The following is a 20495-nucleotide window of genomic DNA, read 5'->3' as shown; positions in this document are numbered from 1 at the left end:
CGAATAAATAACCTATTCGGCCAAACGACATTTTCGGCCAGATGGGATTCGGCCTAACGGCTATTCGACTTGGTGATCTTCGACCAAGAGGCTTTCGGCTAAATAGCCCTTCCCTCTTGCAAGCGTCATGTAAATTTCTGTAAAAACTGTTCGGTTGCCTTTATTTGGAAACATTTGGATCCTAATGGATTTAATAGTCTTCAGCATTCCTTCGTCCCTCATCTGGTTCGCAGAAATATTTACTTCCCAAGCTTTTAAATCCTCCATCTAAACCGTTACACGAGCTTATTAAATCCCAAATTAAGCTTTCTGGGATTTTCCGTAAACCTCCCCTTCCGTTGTGACCGTTCTACAGGGCAGATAATATGTCCTCCAATATTCGGGCGTCACATCCACACCGGAAGGAAGCAATTCCAGAAGTCATTTTTCATCATCGATAGTAACAACGGAGGCTATAACGATCAGCACGCCTTCCTACTTGCCGCCGCCGTAGCGCTACAGGATTTTGTCTGATGACAAACACTTCGGAACCGCGCCTGACTAAAATTGTTGACGTGTTTATCGTTGTTTACCCTTGGCTGGAACGCATTGGAGGAATTTTTGGAATAAGGACCAAGCAAGAGAGCTCCTACTTTTTTTTCTCATCAGGATACGGCAAATCGGTTTTGATATTTCTTCTCCGGAAGGTAGAGGCGGAAACGGTGGAAGATGCTGCTGCTTTAAATAAATTTCCATTCAAACACCCTCCATATTTAATGCATCATCTGGTTCACGAGCAAGGGCGTCTGGCTTGGTTAGGTTTTTGTGCCGCTTTTCCCGGGCGTATGTGTAGATGTCTACATCCGACAACACCACGGAAGCAGCATCAGCAGTGTGGAGCAACAACATCAGCCGCAAAAGAAGTGAAAGCGTGGCGAATATTAAGGGGAATTGATGAAAAAACTGCAACCTTTGGCTAAGTTTTCATTTCCTATCAGTTTATGCTGAAAAAACAGGATTTTGGTTTGAGTGGTCCATAAAGTAAGATGACTGACACAAATATTGCAAAAATGTTAATATTCATAGAGCGAATGAAGATTCTTTTTTATATGCGGCTTTGCGTGCGTTTGCTTCCATCGATTTTCCAGAAGGAGAGGAGAGTCATGGCTGGTGAGAACAGCAGGATGAGTAAGCTCCTGCCGTAGAAAATTATAAAGATAACTTAGCAGTAACTTCAAGATGTGGGGCTTCCGCAGACAATGGTTAATCAATAATGATGCAATTTAACCCATTTCCCCCAAACATATTTCGGCATAAACTCAACTAGACAGATTTTTGCCGCTCGAGTATCTTCCGCTTCTGGTGCCAATGTTGTTGCTGCTGTTGCGAGTTGGCATAAATTCATGTCGAGAGTAAAAATTAAATTACGTCTAACCGAATAAATATTGGAAAGAAAAATTCAATTTCATCCCAGTTTATCATTTCGCCAGGAGGGCTTTGCTGGAAGACTTACATAAAGTTCGATGCAGATGCTGAGGTGTCGGGCAATGGGTAAAAGGGTTGGTTGAGGTTTTTCTATTGAGTTTCCTTATTAGATGAAACCTATGTGCCCGAGGCATCTGAGATGGTGCTTTTGTGGAATTGATTGAATATGTTTTATTTACGAGTTTTCAAAAACACAAAAAACGGCATTATGATGCAGATTTTCAATGGCAAAACAGACACACATCTGCTCATTTTATCCAGCTGAGTAGAACGGTATTGAGATTTGATTGTTCAATAAAAAAAAATGGAAGTGGGTTGATAGCCTTTCAAAAGGCTGTTATACAAGGTGCTTTCTACCCGAGTGTTATGCTACTGAAGCGAAAGGCAGTTAAACAAGATCTTCTCTTTTTGTTAACAATACATCTACATCGGCCCTCCTTGGCCGTGCGGTAAGACGCGCGGCTACAAAGCAAGACCATGCTGAGGGTGACTGGGTTCGATTCCCGGTGCCGGTCTAGACAATTTTCGGATTGGAAATTGTCTCGAATTCCCTGGGCATAAAAGTATCATCGTGTTAGCCTCATGATATACGAACGCAAAAATGGTAACCTGGCTTAGAAACCTCGCAGTTAATAACTGTGGAAGTGCTTAATGAACACTAGGCTGCGAGGCGGCTCTGTCCCAGTGTGGGGATGTAATGCCAATAAGAAGAAGAAGACATCTCCAGCTGCAATGCATTTCCACAGTTTTGAGCTCAATATTTCTCAGCCGTTTTGCACTCGTATTATTAATTTCATTTATTCCTTACCGGTATGTTCCATTGTGTTTTGACCATAACTTTGAAACGGAATAACCAAGACTGAATTACGCGTTGAAGTGACTTTTTCTGTGCACTCACGCACAATGTATAGTTGATCTCACTCTCTAGTCTCGACACAGGCAGAAAATTGCCGGTTGTATAACATCGTCATCATCATCATCAGTTGCGACAGATGTATGCGAGTTTAGGCTATTCCAAAGTTCTTTTCATTTAACGACAACGACTGGACAAACCGCACTGAAAAAACACAATGGTGGATCAACATTTTCGGCCATAGTCCTTCATTCAAATGCAAGTACCCACCTGTCTACAAGCCAGCACGATTCCACTTCTGTTCGGCTTCAACACCTTATGCAAAATCCATCCCAACACGGATCAGCGCGATTATGTGGTGTATTCTAGAGCAATGTGATCGTAAATTTTATCGTTTTATCGTTTCGGCGTAACAAAGCGTAGCAGAGCTCGCTTCTGCCTTTGCTCAGTTCGTTGCTCACATACTTCCATCGCTCGTGTCGGTTGACGATGATAGTGCTTTGCCTCACCGAGTGTTGTTGCTGAAAATTCAAATCCATGTTGGACGGGTTGTTCGTCCGTTCAAGCTTTTCCGAACATGCCGAAAATGCTTTCATGTGTTTGGCTTTAAGCCATTCTGTGTGCAACAGAAACTGGGTCCCGTTTGGTACGCATTCCAAACGGGACGGATCATGATTCGTTGTGTTGCGTTAAGCGGACGTACCCTCCCCGATGGTAAATTCGACTTTGAGAGTGCATCGCCCGAGGTGGCCATCGACCGAAAAACAAAATTGCTTTCACACATGTTGGATCACTTTATGGCGATTGTATAGAATACAAATATACAAGGCTAATAAAAAAATGTGGAAGCAATCGAACCAAGCATCCCCTACTGGACGGCAACCCACTGCAGCCAGAAGCTGGGCAGCTTTCCCAGTCCAGCTTATGGGTCCACTGGAATGGGTCATAGAATCATGCAACGCAGTGGGCATGACTAGGGAAAAAATAGGCAAAATATGATGGAGCTGTTTGAGATTTCTTTCAAATTCAATTACAGTGCGGGGGTCTAAAAAAACTATTTTACCAAAAATTATACTTGTTGGATAACTTACTGGCTGATACGTCCCTATTTTAATCAGAACACATTTTGGCTTACATTTAGACTCAGATCTGCATTCAGATCAGAGTCAGCTCCAGATTTATATTTAGATATTATACTATCAAAAAAAAACCAATGCTTGGATTTAGACCTCGACTCAGATTATGCTCTTGTGGATCTCTTAATAAGCTGCTTGAAAGATCTTCTCTTGAATGCTCTCTGGATAGCATACCATATTTTAAATAGCTCCTGAAATAATGCGAAATTCCCAAATGTTACGATAAAGCGACACGAGTTTCGTATGGAGGCCTTTGTTGACCAATAGAAATTGTCCTTTGCGGTTTCCAAGGAAGTGAAGTTTGACTAAGTTACCATCAGCGTGTACATTAACACCTCAGCGGGTCAATCGATGAGCATTGATAATGTTGCGGCGAACGGTCGAGCTTAGAAACCTCGTCCGGTCACGACACTAACCTTTAGATTCTAGAGTTTAGTTCGGAAGCATATACATTTTCTTTTCTTATTTTTCCAGATAGATTTAAATGTTACATTGAAGGTTTCCAAATTTTGTACCTTCATCGTTTTGTTCTTCTAAGCTTTTGTCCTACAGTTTTTCATACACTGTGCTGGATGTGGTACAGAATAGATGAAAATGATCAATCCTTCAATCATCAGTCTTTCAACTAATTTGGATGAGTGGAGTCCTGTTTTGAAGAATGATTCATGAAGCTGAAGAAAAATATGAATGGAAGATTTGGATACCTCCGGTCACAACAATGTTGTGACCGTGGGTTTCATCCATACTAGGGTGGTCGGTATTGGCCATTTTCATCAAATACCGGTTTTCGGTATTTGATGGAGTCGATACCGGTAATACCGGTAAAATACCGGTTTTTGTGAAAATTTCAGGTAGTAAAAGAAAAACTTTTGATTTGGACTTCTGGATGAAAAACAATATTTGTTGACAAACTTCAAAATCATTGCTTGTTGAACTGGGCAAAGCGAAAAAGTAGACATTACATACATCTCCCAATCCGCATTGGATTTTGTTAGCAATGTTGCCAACTGCTGAGAATGGCCTCTCTGGTTCAACCGAAGTAGGACGAATGGTTCCAAGACCGTCGAAAATCAGTGTCAAATACTTGCCCGTAATCCCTTCCGATTCATAATAGGGGAATTCCTTACGGATTGTATGTAGGGATCCCGTATTTGCCACCAGCAAGGCAAGTGTTTTTCTTTGCTACGGTCTCTTCACAAGTTGTTCTTTAATCGAAAAACCAGAAGAATATTCATAGAGGCATCTAATTCGGACCGATCGTCAGGTATGATCGTTGTCTCAGTTTCAACGATCGCATTCGGAATGATTAGACGCATAAAGATCCCATACGCATGCTTAATCAAAGTAGCTCTGGATGCCTTGAAGAAAAGCCAAGATCGTTTCTGATTAATTGCTTCATGGCAGAATTATTCAAAAAAGCAAAAAGATCGGCGTATTTGTATCGTCTCTCTTGGATTCATTCTATGAAAAAAGCATCGTAATAGTGGTGGAAATATCTGTGGCTTGGAATTGGAATTGGTAAATTGGAACGCCACGTCGGCTTCATATAGAGTGCAAAACTCACATAGCAGTAGTTCCACAACAGCTTGAACATGTTTGAGGGCTTGAATTATTTCAGCGTGCCTTGACATCAGCCACTAATTCAAATTCTTTTCCAAATTCAGGACGGACAAATTTTTGCAGAAAAACGTTTTTCATTGGTGATCTACGGAAAAGAACTAATACTAAATTTCATACATTGCGGTAAAATTCTGGACGATATCAACAATGTTCATTGAAGAAAAAGTCAGATTTTTTATACTGACAGCAAAATTTTCAATACCTAAAATACCGGTATTTTCCGTCTCTAATACCGGTATTTTCGGTAGCCAAAATTGGCCGGTAATACCGGTATTACCGGTTTTGGTACTACCGGTTAGACCACCCTAATCCATACCAAGTTGTGTAATCCGTCTCTTGATAAAAACGTCTATCTTTCTTCAGATTCGTTGAAAGACTTGCCAATGTTGTGACCGGAGCAGAGAATGATACATGACCTTTCATTTTTGCTTCTGTATTTCTTGACAATCATTGGAAAACTGATTTGCAGTTCTATTAGGCTTTCAGCGATCGTGTACGTACACGCACGTTTCACTCACACTTTTACTCGGTTTGTTTGCAACCACGAGCAGCTGTCACGGCAAAACCAAATGGGATTGTTTGCAACCACGAACCTGCGTTCGTGTTGGTGAGAAATGTCGGCGAGACCCTAATTGGTTTGACATTCATGACAAACCAAAGCCTTCTTGGTTTTTGAGCAAATTGAGCCTGATTCTAGCCATCCCCGGAGCAGAATTGTTGCATGAAAGGAGAGCGAGCGAGAATTCGATCATCAAAAAGGGGTGATCCATATCATCCCTGTCAGCAAAAGTATCACGTGACTCTGCCTCTTCTTGTCGGATATCCGTGACGTGCACACGCACCGACTGAGAGCTGCGGTCGTCGCTTTCCGCTCGGGCCATTTGGGTTTGCGATTGGGGCTACACATTTTGGCGATCCTGCCAGGTTATTTTTTGAATCTTGACGCTGGTGAAAAATCACCAAGCACGTCTGCAAAACCGACGGAAAATTGGTTGTGGTTTGGAAAATCACGAAGCGCGTTTGGAAGACCGCTGGAAAACGGATTGTGGTTTGTAAAAACACAAAGCGCGTTTAAAGACCGCTGAAAAATAGATTCTGGTTTAAAAAATCACAAAGCGCATCTGGAAGACCGCTGGAAAATGGATTTTGGTTTGGAAATCAGGAAGCGCGTCTGGAAGACCACTGAAAATGGATTCTGGTTTGAAAAATTACAAAGCGCTTCTGGAAGACCGCTGGTAAATGGATTGTGGTTTGAAAAATCACAAAGCGCGTCTGGAAGACCGCTGGTAAATGGATTGTGGTTTGGAAATCACGAAGCGCGTCTGGAAGACCGCTAAAAAATGGATTCTGGTTTGAAAAATCACAAAGCGCGTTTGGAAGACCGCTGGAAAATGGATTGTGGTTTGAAAAATCACAAAGCGTGTTTAAAGACCGCTGAAAAGGGATTGTGGTTTGAAAAATCACGAAGCGCGTCTGGAAGACCGCTGAAAATGGATTGTGGTTTGAAAAATTACAAAGCGCGTCTGGAAGACCACTGAAAATGGATTCTGGTTTGAAAAATTACAAAGCGCTTCTGGAAGACCGCTGGTAAATGGATTGTGGTTTGAAAAATCACAAAGCGCGTCTGGAAGACCGCTGGTAAATGGATTGTGGTTTGGAAATCACGAAGCGCGTCTGGAAGACCGCTAAAAAATGGATTCTGGTTTGAAAAATCACAAAGCGCGTTTGGAAGACCGCTGGAAAATGGATTGTGGTTTGAAAATCACAAAGCGTGTTTAAAGACCGCTGAAAAGGGATTGTGGTTTGAAAAATCACGAAGCGCGTCTGGAAGACCGCTGAAAATGGATTGTGGTTTGAAAAATTACAAAGCGCGTCTGGAAGACCGCTGGAAAATGGATTGTGATTTGAAAAATAACGAAGCGCGTCTGAAAGACCGCTGATAAATGGATTGTGGTTTGGAAATCACGAAGCGCGTCAGGAAGACTGCTAAAAAATGGATTGTAATTTGAAAAATCACAAAGCGCGTTTGGAAGACCGCTGAAAAATGGATTGTGTTTTTTGGAAATCACGAAGCGCGTCTAGAAGACCGCTGAAAAATGAATTCTGGTTTGAAAAATCATGAAGCGCGTCTGGAAGACCGCTGAAAAATGGATTGTGTTTTGGAAATCACAAAGCGCGTGTGGAAGACCGCTAGAAAATGGATTGTGGTTTGAAAAATCACGAAGCGCGTCTGGAAGACCGCTGGAAAATGGATTGTGATTTGAAAAATAACGAAGCGCGTCTGAAAGACCGCTGATAAATGGATTGTGGTTTGGAAATCACGAAGCGCGTCAGGAAGACTGCTAAAAAATGGATTGTAATTTGAAAATCACAAAGCGCGTTTGGAAGACCGCTGAAAAATAGATTGTGTTTTGAAATCACGAAGCGCGTCTAGAAGACCGCTGAAAATGAATTCTGGTTTGAAAATCATGAAGCGCGTCTGGAAGACCGCTGAAAATGGATTTTGTTTTGGAAATCACGAAGCGCGTCTGGAAGACCGCTGGAAAATGGATTGTGGTTTGAAAAATCACGAAGCGCGTCTGGAAGTCCGCTGGAAAATGGATTGTGGTTTGGAAATCACGAATCGCGTCTATAAGACCGCTGAAAAATAGATTTGGTTTGAAATATCACAAAGCGCGTCTAGAGATCGCTGTAAATGGATTCTGGTTTGAAAAATCACAAAGCGTGTCTGAAGGCCGCTGAAAAATGGATTCTGATTTGAAAAATCGCAAAGCGCGTCTGGAAGATCGCTAGAAAATTGATTCTGGTTTGAAAAATCACAAAGCGCGTCTGGAAGACCGCTGCAAAATGGATTGTGGTTTGAAAAATCACAAAGCTGATCAAAAGACCGCTGGAAAATGAATTGTGTTTTGGAAATCACGAAGCGCATCTGGAAGACCGCTGAAAACTGGATTGTGGTTTGGAAATTCAAAAAGCGTGTCCGGAAGACCAATGAAAAATGGATTGTGGTTTGGCAAATCACGAAGCGCGTCTGGAAGGCTGCTGAAAAATGGATTCTGGTTTTAACAATCACAAAGCACGTCTAGAAGATCGCTGGAAATGGATTGTGGTTTGAAAAATCACGAAGCGCGTCTGGAAGACCGCTGAAAAATGGATTGATGGAAAATTACAAAGAGCGTCTGGAAGACCGCTGAAAAATGGATTGTGGTTCGAGAAATCACGAAGCGCGTCTGGAAGACCTGCTGAAAAATGGATTGTGGTTCGAAAAATCACGAAGCGCGTCTGGAAAAATGCATTCTGGTTTTTAAAATCACAAAGCGCGTCTGGAAGACTGCTGAAAAATGGATTGTGATTTGAAAAATCGATTAAGTTGGATCAAATGAACGGAATAAGATGTGATAGCAAAATAAAATTACCATGAAGAATAAGAAATTTTCATTAAACAATAGGAAATTGCCAATAAAAAAATCTAGGTATGAGCAATAAATGATTATTAAATTTCCACAAATAATTTAAACTTCCACAAACAATTGAGTACTTTCCTCAAAACAAAAATAAATTAGCACTTTTAAAAGCAAAATTGCAATCATAAAAGAAGAATTTTCAATAAAGAAATCAAAATATTCCACGAAAAAAAAATGCAAAAATTCTATAAATAAATCAATATTAACAAAGGAGCATCCATAAAAAACGGGCTTGGTGGTCATATGGCTACCACTTCTGCCTCATACGCAGGAGGTCGTGGGTTCAATCCCAGGCCCGTTCCATTCTCCTACTTTGTATCTTTTCATATATTTCTCATGTTCTAGCAATCGCTAGAACTGGAAATGGGCTTTCATACCATTTCTATCTTCTATCCCCCTATAACTACAACTGGATTAGTTAGTTCTAACAGGTAACTGTTAGAATTCGAAATGAGCGAAAAAGCTCGTTTCGGCATCGAATTAGAATACTACCACCACCCTTTCATTACTATCACATTGGCTGGCAACCCGTTAACCAAGACGAACCTCTGCCATAAAACCCCTAACCCCCAGATTCCAATAAAATTCCGCAGGAACTCGTGGCGAGTACAGAGGTGTTCTCGGCTTGCACTGGGCGAGTGACTGCATCATCAATTCCTTCCCATCCCTGATGACCGTGAGGACGTGGCCAGCGCCGTTATCGACCTTCCAAAAACTAGAGCTCTCGGACTGTGCACATTGAGGTTGGAGTGCAAATCCCATGCTTCCATCCATTGGTTCCCTGTGCAATTGCGATTGTTCTGGTCGATCACGGAGTAGCAACTACGAAATGCACGGTCATCATGCTCATGCTCATGCTCATGCTCATTAACAAAGGAGCATCCATAAATTAGTTAACGCTTTGAAGGGGAGGGGGGTTTACCCGAAGTGTGGCAATCAATACAAATTTTTTTAATGATTCATACAAAAAGTGTGGATCTTCCCCAATAAACAATTACAAAATTTTCCCCAGAATATTTTTTTCCCCATTACAACATAAAACCTCCGGAACTTCTTCCAGGAATTCCTCCAGAAGCTCCTCCAGGAATTCCTACGGAAGTTCCTCCAGGAATTCCTACGGAAGTTCCTCCAGGAATTCCTACGGAAGTTCCTCCAGGAATTCCTACGGAAGTTCCTCCAGGAATTCCTACGGAAGTTCCTCCAGGAATTCCTACGGAAGTTCCTCCAGGAATTCCTACGGAAGTTCCTCCAGGAATTCCTACGGAAGTTCTTCTAGGAATTCCTCCGGAAGTTCTTCCAGGAATTCCTCCGGAAGTTCTTCCAGGAATTCCTCCGGAAGTTCCTCCAGGAATTCCTCCGGAAGTTCCTCCAGGAATTCCTCCGGAAGTTCCTACAGGAATTCCGCCGGAAGTTCCTACAGGAATTCCGCCGGAAGTTCCTACAGGAATTCCGCCGGAAGTTCCTCCAGGAATTCCTCCGGAAGTTCCCCCAGGAATTCCGCCGGAAGTTCCTCCAGGAATTCCGCCGGAAGTTCCTCCAGGAATTCCGCCGGAAGTTCCTCCAGGAATTCCGCCGGAAGTTCCTCCAGGAATTCCGCCGGAAGTTCCTCCAGGAATTCCGCCGGAAGTTCCTCCAGGAATTCCGCCGGAAGTTTTTCCAGGAATTCCGCCGGAAGTTCCTCCAGGAATTCCGCCGGAAGTTCCTCCAGGAATTCCGCCGGAAGTTCCTCCAGGAATTCCTCCGGAAGTTCCTCCAGGAATTCCTCCGGAAGTTCCTCCAGGAATTCCTCCGGAAGTTCCTCCAGGAATTCCTCCGGAAGTTCCTCCAGGAATTCCTCCGGAAGTTCCTCCAGGAATTCCTCCGGAAGTTCCTCCAGGAATTCCTCCGGAAGTTCCTCCAGGAATTCCTCCGGAAGTTCCTCCAGGAATTCCTCCGGAAGTTCCTTCAGGAATTCCACGGAAGTTCCTCCAGGAATTCCTCCGGAAGTTCCTCCAGGAATTCCTCCGGAAGTTCCTCCAGGAATTCCTCCGGAAGTTCCTCCAGGAATTCCTCCGGAAGTTCCTCCAGGAATTCCTCCGGAAGTTCCTCCAGGAATTCCTCCGGAAGTTCCTCCAGGAATTCCTCCGGAAGTTCCTCCAGGAATTCCTCCGGAAGTTCCTCCAGGAATTCCTCCGGAAGTTCCTCCAGGAATTCCTCCGGAAGTTCCTCCAGGAATTCCGCCGGAAGTTCCTCCAGGAATTCCGCTGGAAGTTTTTCCAGGAATTCCGCCGGAAGTTCCTCCAGGAATTCCTCCGGAAGTTCCTCCAGGAATTCCTCCGGAAGTTCCTCCAGGAATTCCTCCGGAAGTTCCTCCAGGAATTCCTCCGGAAGTTCCTCCAGGAATTCCTCCGGAAGTTCCTCCGGAAGTTCCTCCAGGAATTCCTCCGGAAGTTCCTCCAGGAATTCCTCCGGAAGTTCCTCCAGGAATTCCTCCGGAAGTTCCTCCAGGAATTCCTCCGAAGTTCCTCCAGGAATTCCTCCGGAAGTTCCTCCAGGAATTCCTCCGAAGTTCCTCCAGGAATTCCTCCGGAAGTTCCTCCAGGAATTCCTCCGGAAGTTCCTCCAGGAATTCCTCCGGAAGTTCCTCCAGGAATTCCTCCGGAAGTTCCTCCAGGAATTCCTCCGGAAGTTCCTCCAGGAATTCCTCCGGAAGTTCCTCCAGGAATTCCTCCGGAAGTTCCTCCAGGAATTCCTCCGGAAGTTCCTCCAGGAATTCCTCCGGAAGTTCCTCCAGGAATTCCTCCGGAAGTTCCTCCAGGAATTCCTCCGGAAGTTCCTCCAGGAATTCCTCCGAAGTTCCTCCAGGAATTCCTCCGGAAGTTCCTCCAGGAATTCCTCCGGAAGTTCCTCCAGGAATTCCTCCGGAAGTTCCTCCAGGAATTCCTCCGGAAGTTCCTCCAGGAATTCCTCCGGAAGTTCCTCCGGAAGTGTCTCCAGGAATTCCTCCATAAGTTCCTCCAGGAATTCCTCCAGATGTTCCTCCAGGAATTCCTCCGGAAGTTCCTCCAGGAATTCATCCTGAAGTTCCTCCAGGAAATCCGCCGGAAGTTTCTTCGGGAATTCCTCCGGATGTTTTTCCAGAAATTATTCCGATGGTTTCACATGAAATTTGTTGGGAAGATTCTCCTGGAATTCGTTGGGAAGTTTCTCCATGGATTCTTCGGATAGTTCTTCCAAGAGTTCTTCCCTTAACTCATACAAAAGTTCAAAATTCCTCAAGGAATTCCTCATGAAGTTTTTTCAAGAACTTCTTCGAATTTTTTCTTCAGGAATTCTTTTGGAAGTGCGTCAGGAAGTCTTTCAGATAATTCCTGCGAAGATTGTCGTAAGATGTTTTTCGGGAGTTCCTGAAGCAATTCCTCCAAATTCTCTTTAAAAACTTCTGTGGAGTCTAGAAATTTCAAAGGAACTTTTTCGAAAGCTCTCGGTGAGTTCCTTTAGAAACGTACCTGGGGATTATTTAGATTTCTTTACAAATAGTCCCGTAGAATGTTCGGCAGTTTTTTTTTCTAGAAATTTCTCCAAGAACCCTTCATAAATTACTTTGAGAACTGTCCAGAAATTCCTTTCGAATCTCACATACAACTTCTGATCCAACTTCTACCCCCCTAGGAATTCTTCCGGAAATATCCAGAAAATTCTTATAATCCATAAATTCCTCAAGAAATCCAGATATTCTTCAAAACGTTCCTTCCAGAAGCTCCCGATAAAGTTGTTTTGGAATTCATTATTAATTCCTTCAAAATTCTCCTGGTCCTATCTGAACTCCTTGGAAATCATATATTTTTGAAGTTCTCCCGGCATCTCTTTCAGAAATTACTTTTGAACGTCTTCTAATTTATTTCCTGGTACTTCCACCCAAATTTCGCTCCTGAAAAAATTTCCACTAATTCTCCTGTCTTATCTTCTTCGAGTTCCTCCAGAAGTTTCCGCGGCAATAATCCGTCAATACATACCTCAATAAATTTCAAAAAAAAAATTGTCGGAAAATTGCTTCGGAAATATATATTTATTTATCTTTTTTAAGGAGACTTAAAGCCTTTGGCTGGAGGGAATAACTAACATAATTTCGAAATCCCAAAAGAAATGCAAAAAGTTGAAGTATTTTCAAATGGAGTTTATGAGAAATGAAAAACCAATTTTGTTCCCAAATTATAATTATTGAAATTTTTAATTAAAAACTGAAATAATTTCAGACCAACACACCAAAGTTCCGGCATCTAAAGACACCAATAAGACCGATCAGACATCTGTAAAAAATTTTCAATGCTGCCAAAAGTAATCTATTTGTGTGAACAACGTTATTCGGAAAATATTCAACTATCATTTTTATAATTTATTTTAGTTCAGAAAAATCAACGGCGGCGGCGGCGCACAGATCTATTTTCCATTTAATTCCATCACGTTTTGTTATCTTTACAGATACGTATTTAGGCCTCAACTGTGAGGCCGTCTTCAGTGTATCGTACTTGACTGGAGCCGAATCAAATACGAGACACTCAAGACGGCCTCACAGTTGAGGTCGAAACACGTATTTGTAAAGATAACAAAACTTGGTGAAAAAAAGGAAAATACTAAACTCGTTTTAGACAGCTGAAGATATTCCTCTGAAACAGCTTAAATTTTTTTTTGCTGAACTTTGAATTATTTGTGGAAATTTTATATTTATTTATTGCTCATACCCTGATTACTTTAATAAAGAGACTAAAATAAAAACTCCCCTAAAAAATTTGAAATTTTCCAAACAAAATAGCAAATGGCCAAAAATTGAGAAATTTCTAAGTTTTTATGGATTTTTTTTTAATTTTTAGGGGGAGTTTTTGATTACGTCTCTTGAATATATTCATTTATAAAATAAACATTGCATCATCAACACTGCAACTTTAATGACTGCGATATTACAAACAATAACATTGAGAGCAAATATTCACCGAACATGTTACATGACATTCATTATTGGATACGGGGTTAGAACCCAAGCGCTGCTTCATCACATTTTCAAATTCAGCTTCTGAAACGAGATTCAAGTAAGGCATATTAGCACAACGGCTTTCGACAGCGCTGTTTAACATATCCCCGCTTCCAAAATAATAACCTTCATAATGAAATTATTTCTCCAATCCGGCCCACTGTGCCCTGTGTACGGTGAGGATTTAGCCTTTGGGGCGGAATGAACACCAAAAGCTTTTTGCTCTGCAAATATTATGCATGTATTGAATATTGAACGCCGATCAGGCGATGATAGCTGATGGCACCATCAAAAGTGTAATAACATGTTGATTTGAAGTTATTTCTGCTGCCTGTGACGCAGGATCCCAAGCTGGGAGCAAAATGCATTGAAGCTCGTTAGGTGATGAATATTTCATGGATGAAGGTTTTTGTCCTTCCATTTTCTCAAACGATGCGTGCGGGTTGCTGAACATTAAATCTAACTCTAAACATCCGACCAGAATGGCACAGCTGAGCTATCGGGTGATTCGGTTATGTTATGACTCAATCAGCGTTCAAAGCAGCATAAAAATGCTGTTTCCATCGAGATGAAAGATCGCCGTGCGCTTATCCATCCGTGCCACTGGATGACGATGAATCCAGTGTGATAGGAAAATTAAACAAATTGAAATTGCATCGTAAAAGGCTATCACACTCGAAAGGGTTATCGACAAATTATCCCATGGTGCCGGGCAATTAGTACCGGGTGCAACTGAATATGTTTTTGAGCAACAAAGTTGATTGCCTATTACGTATATTAATTCATGAAGCAAGAAAATAAATGTATAATTCAATCAAACTTGAAATATTTTCTAATAAAATTTATAACCTTAACACTATGTTTGAAAACTCAATCTGCATATGCACGCACAACATGTGAAAGATTTTGGTAGAAAAATGTATTTGAGGTAACCACCACTTTAAATAAATCGCACCGAAGTCTCAATAGCAGAACTGTACGGTAATTAATTTTATTATTTTTTGGTGGTTTTGACAGTTGAACAAATGAAAAAATTACATAAAATCGGTGAAATAACTACCGAACAATTCTGCAATTGAGATTTCGGTGAATTCGAAATCTGTGAAATGTTTAAGTGTGTTCTGAATTAAGTTTAACTCCACAGCTCAGTTTAGCGAGTCTATCGACAGAAAAAGTATTTTAATTTTTACGATATTCAATAACAGGAATTGGGGAACGATCACATAAATATTCTATATTTAGTTGAATTAAGTTGTATTTGACTCATACTCAACGCAACATTTGATTTGAACTTCCTGATTGAATTAAATGTTGCGTTAATATACACACGTTAAATATGTGCATTAGAATGATTTTTAAATTACAATATGTTCTAAACTGTGTTCTTTAGAAGCTAGTTTTTGCTTGCATTATATAATTAATAATTCTTATTTTAGGGTTTGATAGAAATTCAACAATTGAATTTTCAAACTCAAACAGTTCAACACCAATTTGATTTAATTACATTTTCACTCACCATCCCACTAACATTCTCCTTGCAACCCAAAGTCTAAGCCATCGTACTTAGCTGCCCGTACGTGTACGTACGTACGGACAACTATCGATCCAGCTTGCGGTGCTTATTAAACTCTTCGACTAACCGCTAATCTGTTTGTTCGCAATAAAATTAGGATCAGCAGCTTAGCCAACATCTCAACCATAACCGACATTATTGTACGGAACAGCATCGTTCCTGTCCGTCCCATACCGACGGCAGCGTGAGCAAACACAACTTCGAACCGAGAAACATCATATAAACTCATCGAATAAACGGCTTATCTGATAAGACTGCCTTCGTGGGCTACTGATGGCTGCTGGAAGGATGCCGCGCCCCGAAAGATCCTTCCCAGCATCGGTTTCCGTGCAGGATGACCCACACAGCACAAAAGTTCGCCTGCCGATGAACTGAACAGCGCCCGCTCGGCAGTGCCCATTCGCCTTCATCTTCGCCTTCCAAGGCGCAATATACCGTTCTGCGGTTTTCGGAAATGTTAATAGCTGGGTAATGGATTATAGAGTCTCGGCGATTATCATCCTCGGAATCAGACAAAGGGCAGCTCTTCGGCAGTGCTGTGCCAGGGCGGAGAGTTCTCCTGCGATGATTGACCGAACGTGATGTGAATTTTGGGGCGCATCGTACTAAGGGGATGGTTGAGTTAGTTATGGCGTTTGAGACTAGGTGAGATTATTACATGTCGTTAATGAACGAAACATGCTGAGAATATTTAAATAAAATTGGTCGGTTTCAGTAATGGAAATGACAAAAAGGGATTAAAAGTTTTCATGGATTAATTATAATCGTTGCTGATATTTTCTCGCCTTCTCAGTCTTGGGTAAACCAAACGGCTTAAATTTGGATTGCTTAATCTAGCAGAAATGGAGCCTTTCTCGTACATTGCAAAAAAAAACTATGTTTTGGTTATAGCTTTAGAGTCCTCACTTAATAACTCACATAGACGCTTTCTCGTGCATTATTTTCTTAAACGACTCTATATTCCAACTGCTTCTCATATAATGTTATTGAAGACTTCCCTATCCCTGTCATTGCATGGATGTTGTTCGGCAAGCACAATAGATACACTATTCCTAGTGAGCGAAAAATGTTCCCAACCGAAAACATTCTAGACCGAACTGATTATCAAACTCGCCAGCTCCTCATTGACAATCCTTTGCTCGCAATCCCAACTTAAAACCCTGATTTCATCTTTATGATTTCTATATTATTACTAAATACTTTTTGCCATTTCAATGGATATAGGTAACACTAAAACAATAAAATAGATTAAGACTTTGTTTAAGGACATAGTTGGAAGAGTACCAAGAGTCAATATGGTAACGGACCTTCAACGGGTAAATCCCACACCTCCCGCACTCCTCTACCACCAACATTCGAATGCAACGAATAGCATCGAACAAAAGATTAATATTCAAATAACTAACCTGTTCACAGCATATTTATTTACTTCCCGTGAGAATTAACATGTTTCTTCAAAGAGTCCTATGCATTCCGGCTCCAATTATAGCATAAATCAGCAATTTCGTGCCAATTTAATAGCCGTTCGCGATTTTCACTTCTTCTCAAAGGGCATTGAAAAAATCAAGTTTTCACACACTTCTACGCACATGAGCAGCTCGAAATGTTAATAGAATGCAGATTGAAATCAGTCACTTTTTTGAAGCGAAAACTTAATAAAAACTGCTATTTTTGCCCGAAAAAAAACTACTAAAACGAATCCTTGGAACCGACACACACTGGGGCAGCCCTGGTTCAAACATGGAATAAACCTCTCAGTCATTAAAATGATGAAATTGACCATAGGTATCTTCAGCGAAGTTTCAATATACATTAATGCCGACATTTTGGTCAATATTCACCATTTTTAGCGATAATCGCATAAAAGTCCCATACGCCAAATTGGCCAAACAGCGTTTTTAAAGTGTGATTTCTTCAGAGAAGTTGTTCGTCAATTAATTTTGATGAACATTGCTAAAAATATAAATTTTCCAGAGCCTACTGTGATGATTTATTTGGTTATATTGAAAAGAAAGACCAAAAAATTGAAATTTGATTGGTAATTGTACTTTTTCGACACTTTTACTACTGGATATTATTCAAAATCATAGATATTGATAAAATGCATGATTCGTGGCGGTTATCCAGTTAGAAAAAAATATTTTTGGCGATTAATCGTGGAAAAAAGGCTAATTTATGGTATTTTTCACATATGCCGATTATGCGATGGGGCAGAGACGGGCAGCTGTTTTAATCGGCAATGGACAGAAAAATTCATGCCCTTTCAAACAAACACTTTCCCAAAGACATGATATTCGATGATTTTTTTCAAAATTAATTTTACTGAATGCCAGTACTGATGCTATAAAAAATACCTCCTAACGATTTTCGATTAGTTAGGAGGGTAAATAATTGAACAACATGGTACGAGGAATTAAATTAAAATTCGCATCGCTTTTGTTTAACATATATTCAAGAACTGATGAAATATTATTATTGCCCCTCTGGAAGATAAAGTTTGTAAGACATATTCGTATCGACTTAGAAGCAAATAAAAAAGAAATTATATGGACATTTTATTTAGTTTTTTATACTAAACAATTGAATACCAGTACACATGTACTAGTTTTACTATGCATTGTGATATTTGCAAAAAGTGTAATACATCTGCGTTTTTTTTTGTATTTTTCATATTTTACTGTTACATTTTTTTATAAAATATAAGAAAACATGCAGATACATAAGACACTTTTGCAAATATCACATTATTTACTAAAAGTGAATATGAAAATACTGGCATTGTTTAATATAAAAAACTCATGAACAAAAAGTAATCCATACAATATTTACAAATCTAATCTTTATCCATTTTCTTCTGGGTGTATACAAATATTTTCAAATAAAATACTATCTTCCAAAGGGGAAATAACAATATTTCATTAGTTCTTATAATTATTAATTAGTTCTTATAGTTCTTATAAGTTCTTATTAATTCATTGTACCATGTTGTTCAATTATTTACCCTCCTAACTAATCGAAAATCGTTAGGAGGTATTTTTATAGCATTAGTACTGGCATTCAGTAAAATTAATTTTGAAAAAAATCATCGAATATCATGTCTTTGGGAAAGTGTTTATTTGAAAGGGCATGAATTTTTCTGTCCATTACCGATTAAAACAGCTGCCCGTCTCTGCCCCATCGCATAATCGGCATATGTGAAAAATACCATAAATTAGCCATTTTCCCACGATTAATCGCCAAAAATCATTTTTTTTAACTGGATCAACGCCACGAATCGTGTATTTTATCAATATCTATGATTTTGTATGCAATAGTAAAAGTGTTGAAAAAGTACAATTACTGATCAAATTTCATTGTTTGGTCTTTCTTTTCAAAATAATCAAATAAATCCTCAAAGGCTCTGGAAATTTGAAATTTTTAGCAAGATTCATCGAAAATAAGTGATAAGCAACTTCTCTGAAGAAATCACACTTTAAAAACGCTGTTTTTCCAATTTGGCGTTTGGGACTTTTATGCGATTATCGCTAAAAATGATGAATATTGACCAAAATGTCGGCATTAATGTATATTGAAACTTCGCTGAAGATACCTATGGTCAATTTCATCATTTTAATGACTGAGAGGTTTATTCCATGTTTGAACCAGGGCTGCCCCAGTGTGCGACACTGGCAGCAGCAAACTAATAGTTAGGGTGGCTCGATAGTTATTTTGCTCCATCACCCTCAGTCGATTATGTTTCATATTTTGGGTGTCATCCGATGGTTTGGGCGGGTTTAAATAGGGGCTTATCGTGCAAAGGTCGTTCCAGGTTTGTATGAGAGTTGATATGGCGAGGTTGAATTTTACATTATTCTGATTTTGGCACCCGGCATTGGACGCTGGCGGGGGGAGACCATATGCCTGGATGAAATATTCAAGAGCTTTAACTCCATAGACCAGGGCTGCCCAACGTACGGCCCGTGGGCCGGATGCGGCCTTCGGCTCCATTTTTTGTGGCTCGCGACATGTAAGAAAAATAACCTCATAATCGGCCCGACAGCTTTTCTATCTGGCTCCAGTTTTTTTTTATAATTATGTAAGTTTTAAATCAAAGTTCTCTCTGCAAAACCATTAATTTAAGTTTGAAACGAAAAATAATATTTTACATAATTTAAAATGATTGCATATGCGAACCCAAGATACAAAACCAAAAGGTTGATGGTGGAATATCGCGTTTTCAACAAAGATTGGTCAAAGTAGTTTATCTTCACGTTATTTTGATATTTGAAATAGCCCAGGTAGAAAATAAAAGTTGATAGAATTTCAAATGTTTCAATCCAAATTTCCATTTATTGATTCAAATTATTAGTAAAATATGGATTATAAAAGCAACAAACTCTTTTCAATCAAGCTAATACAAAGTCAGAAAATGCAGTACAGGCCAGTTTTTCTGTTAGTAAGATTTTGGCAAAACGGATGAAACCTTTCCAGGACGGAGAACTTGTTAAGGAATGCATTTCGGCTGTTGTTGACATCATGTCCTAAGCAAACACCCTCCTTTAGTAGCATTAGTTTGCGGGGAACACGGTGAAGAGTAAAAGTTCTCGCAGAAGATTTTAAAGCTACTTTACGTGAAAACAGCCACCAGTTCTCTCGCAAACGATGAAAATACTGACGTAAAAAACGTGAGAAAGGTGGCATTCTTCATGGTCATTTTTGAATGACAGGGAAATTGGCAGCTTTATTCCCAATGCAGGGCACAATTAGCGGGGGAAACTTATGGGTTGTTAGAACCTGCGTAAAAGAACTTTTTTTTTCGAGAACTCTTCTCTTTTCGAAAATTTTAGTGATTTTACAAGTGATGGAGCACCAGCAATTATAGTGAAGAACAATGGCGTTGTGAACATTCTAAACAAGGAAAAGCAATTACATAGGAATGAAATATTTCCCTGCCATTGCCACCAAAAGAATCTATATGCGAAAACGATCAATATTCCTCAACTATTGACGCTCGTTGTTAAGACAATCGACTTTATCAACGTTAGGGAATCAACTGAAAATTATGTTAACGGAAACGAAAGCCAGATACGGATGCTTGCTGCATTATTGCAAATTTAATGATTGAGAGCAGAGCTGTAAATATTCGATTATTTTTTATGAAGCCCATCGGCCTTCTTTGTCACTTCACTTCTAAACATATACATATTCGGCTCTGCTCCGTCAATTTTCGGAATGAGTATGGGTCAGTGAGTATTTATTTGAAAATCACAAATTATTTAATAATCGTAAAACTGAACACATTTTGATGATTAAAATAAATACACGCATAGATCTAATCCCGACGTTCAATTGAGGGGCATTTTTAGCGTCAAATGTCAATATATTCAAGGTCAATTTT

At 40.2% G+C, this 20495-nt stretch overlaps 1 protein-coding gene across 1 annotated transcript in view; it reads left to right on the top strand.

The window, feature by feature from the left end:
• The window catches only part of LOC134226794 (neuroligin-3-like), a 295936-nt gene that overhangs the window by 74237 nt on the left and 201204 nt on the right, over positions 1-20495 (top strand). Inside the window, exon 5 of the mRNA XM_062707784.1 lies at positions 10908-11014. Coding sequence (XP_062563768.1) covers positions 10908-11014 — 107 coding nt within the window. The remainder of the gene's footprint in view (positions 1-10907; positions 11015-20495) is intronic.

Source organism: Armigeres subalbatus, chromosome 3 (genome assembly GCF_024139115.2).
Source record: "Armigeres subalbatus isolate Guangzhou_Male chromosome 3, GZ_Asu_2, whole genome shotgun sequence".
NCBI classification, from domain to species: Eukaryota; Metazoa; Arthropoda; class Insecta; order Diptera; family Culicidae; genus Armigeres; species Armigeres subalbatus.
This window is presented reverse-complemented; position numbering and strand designations above follow the sequence as displayed.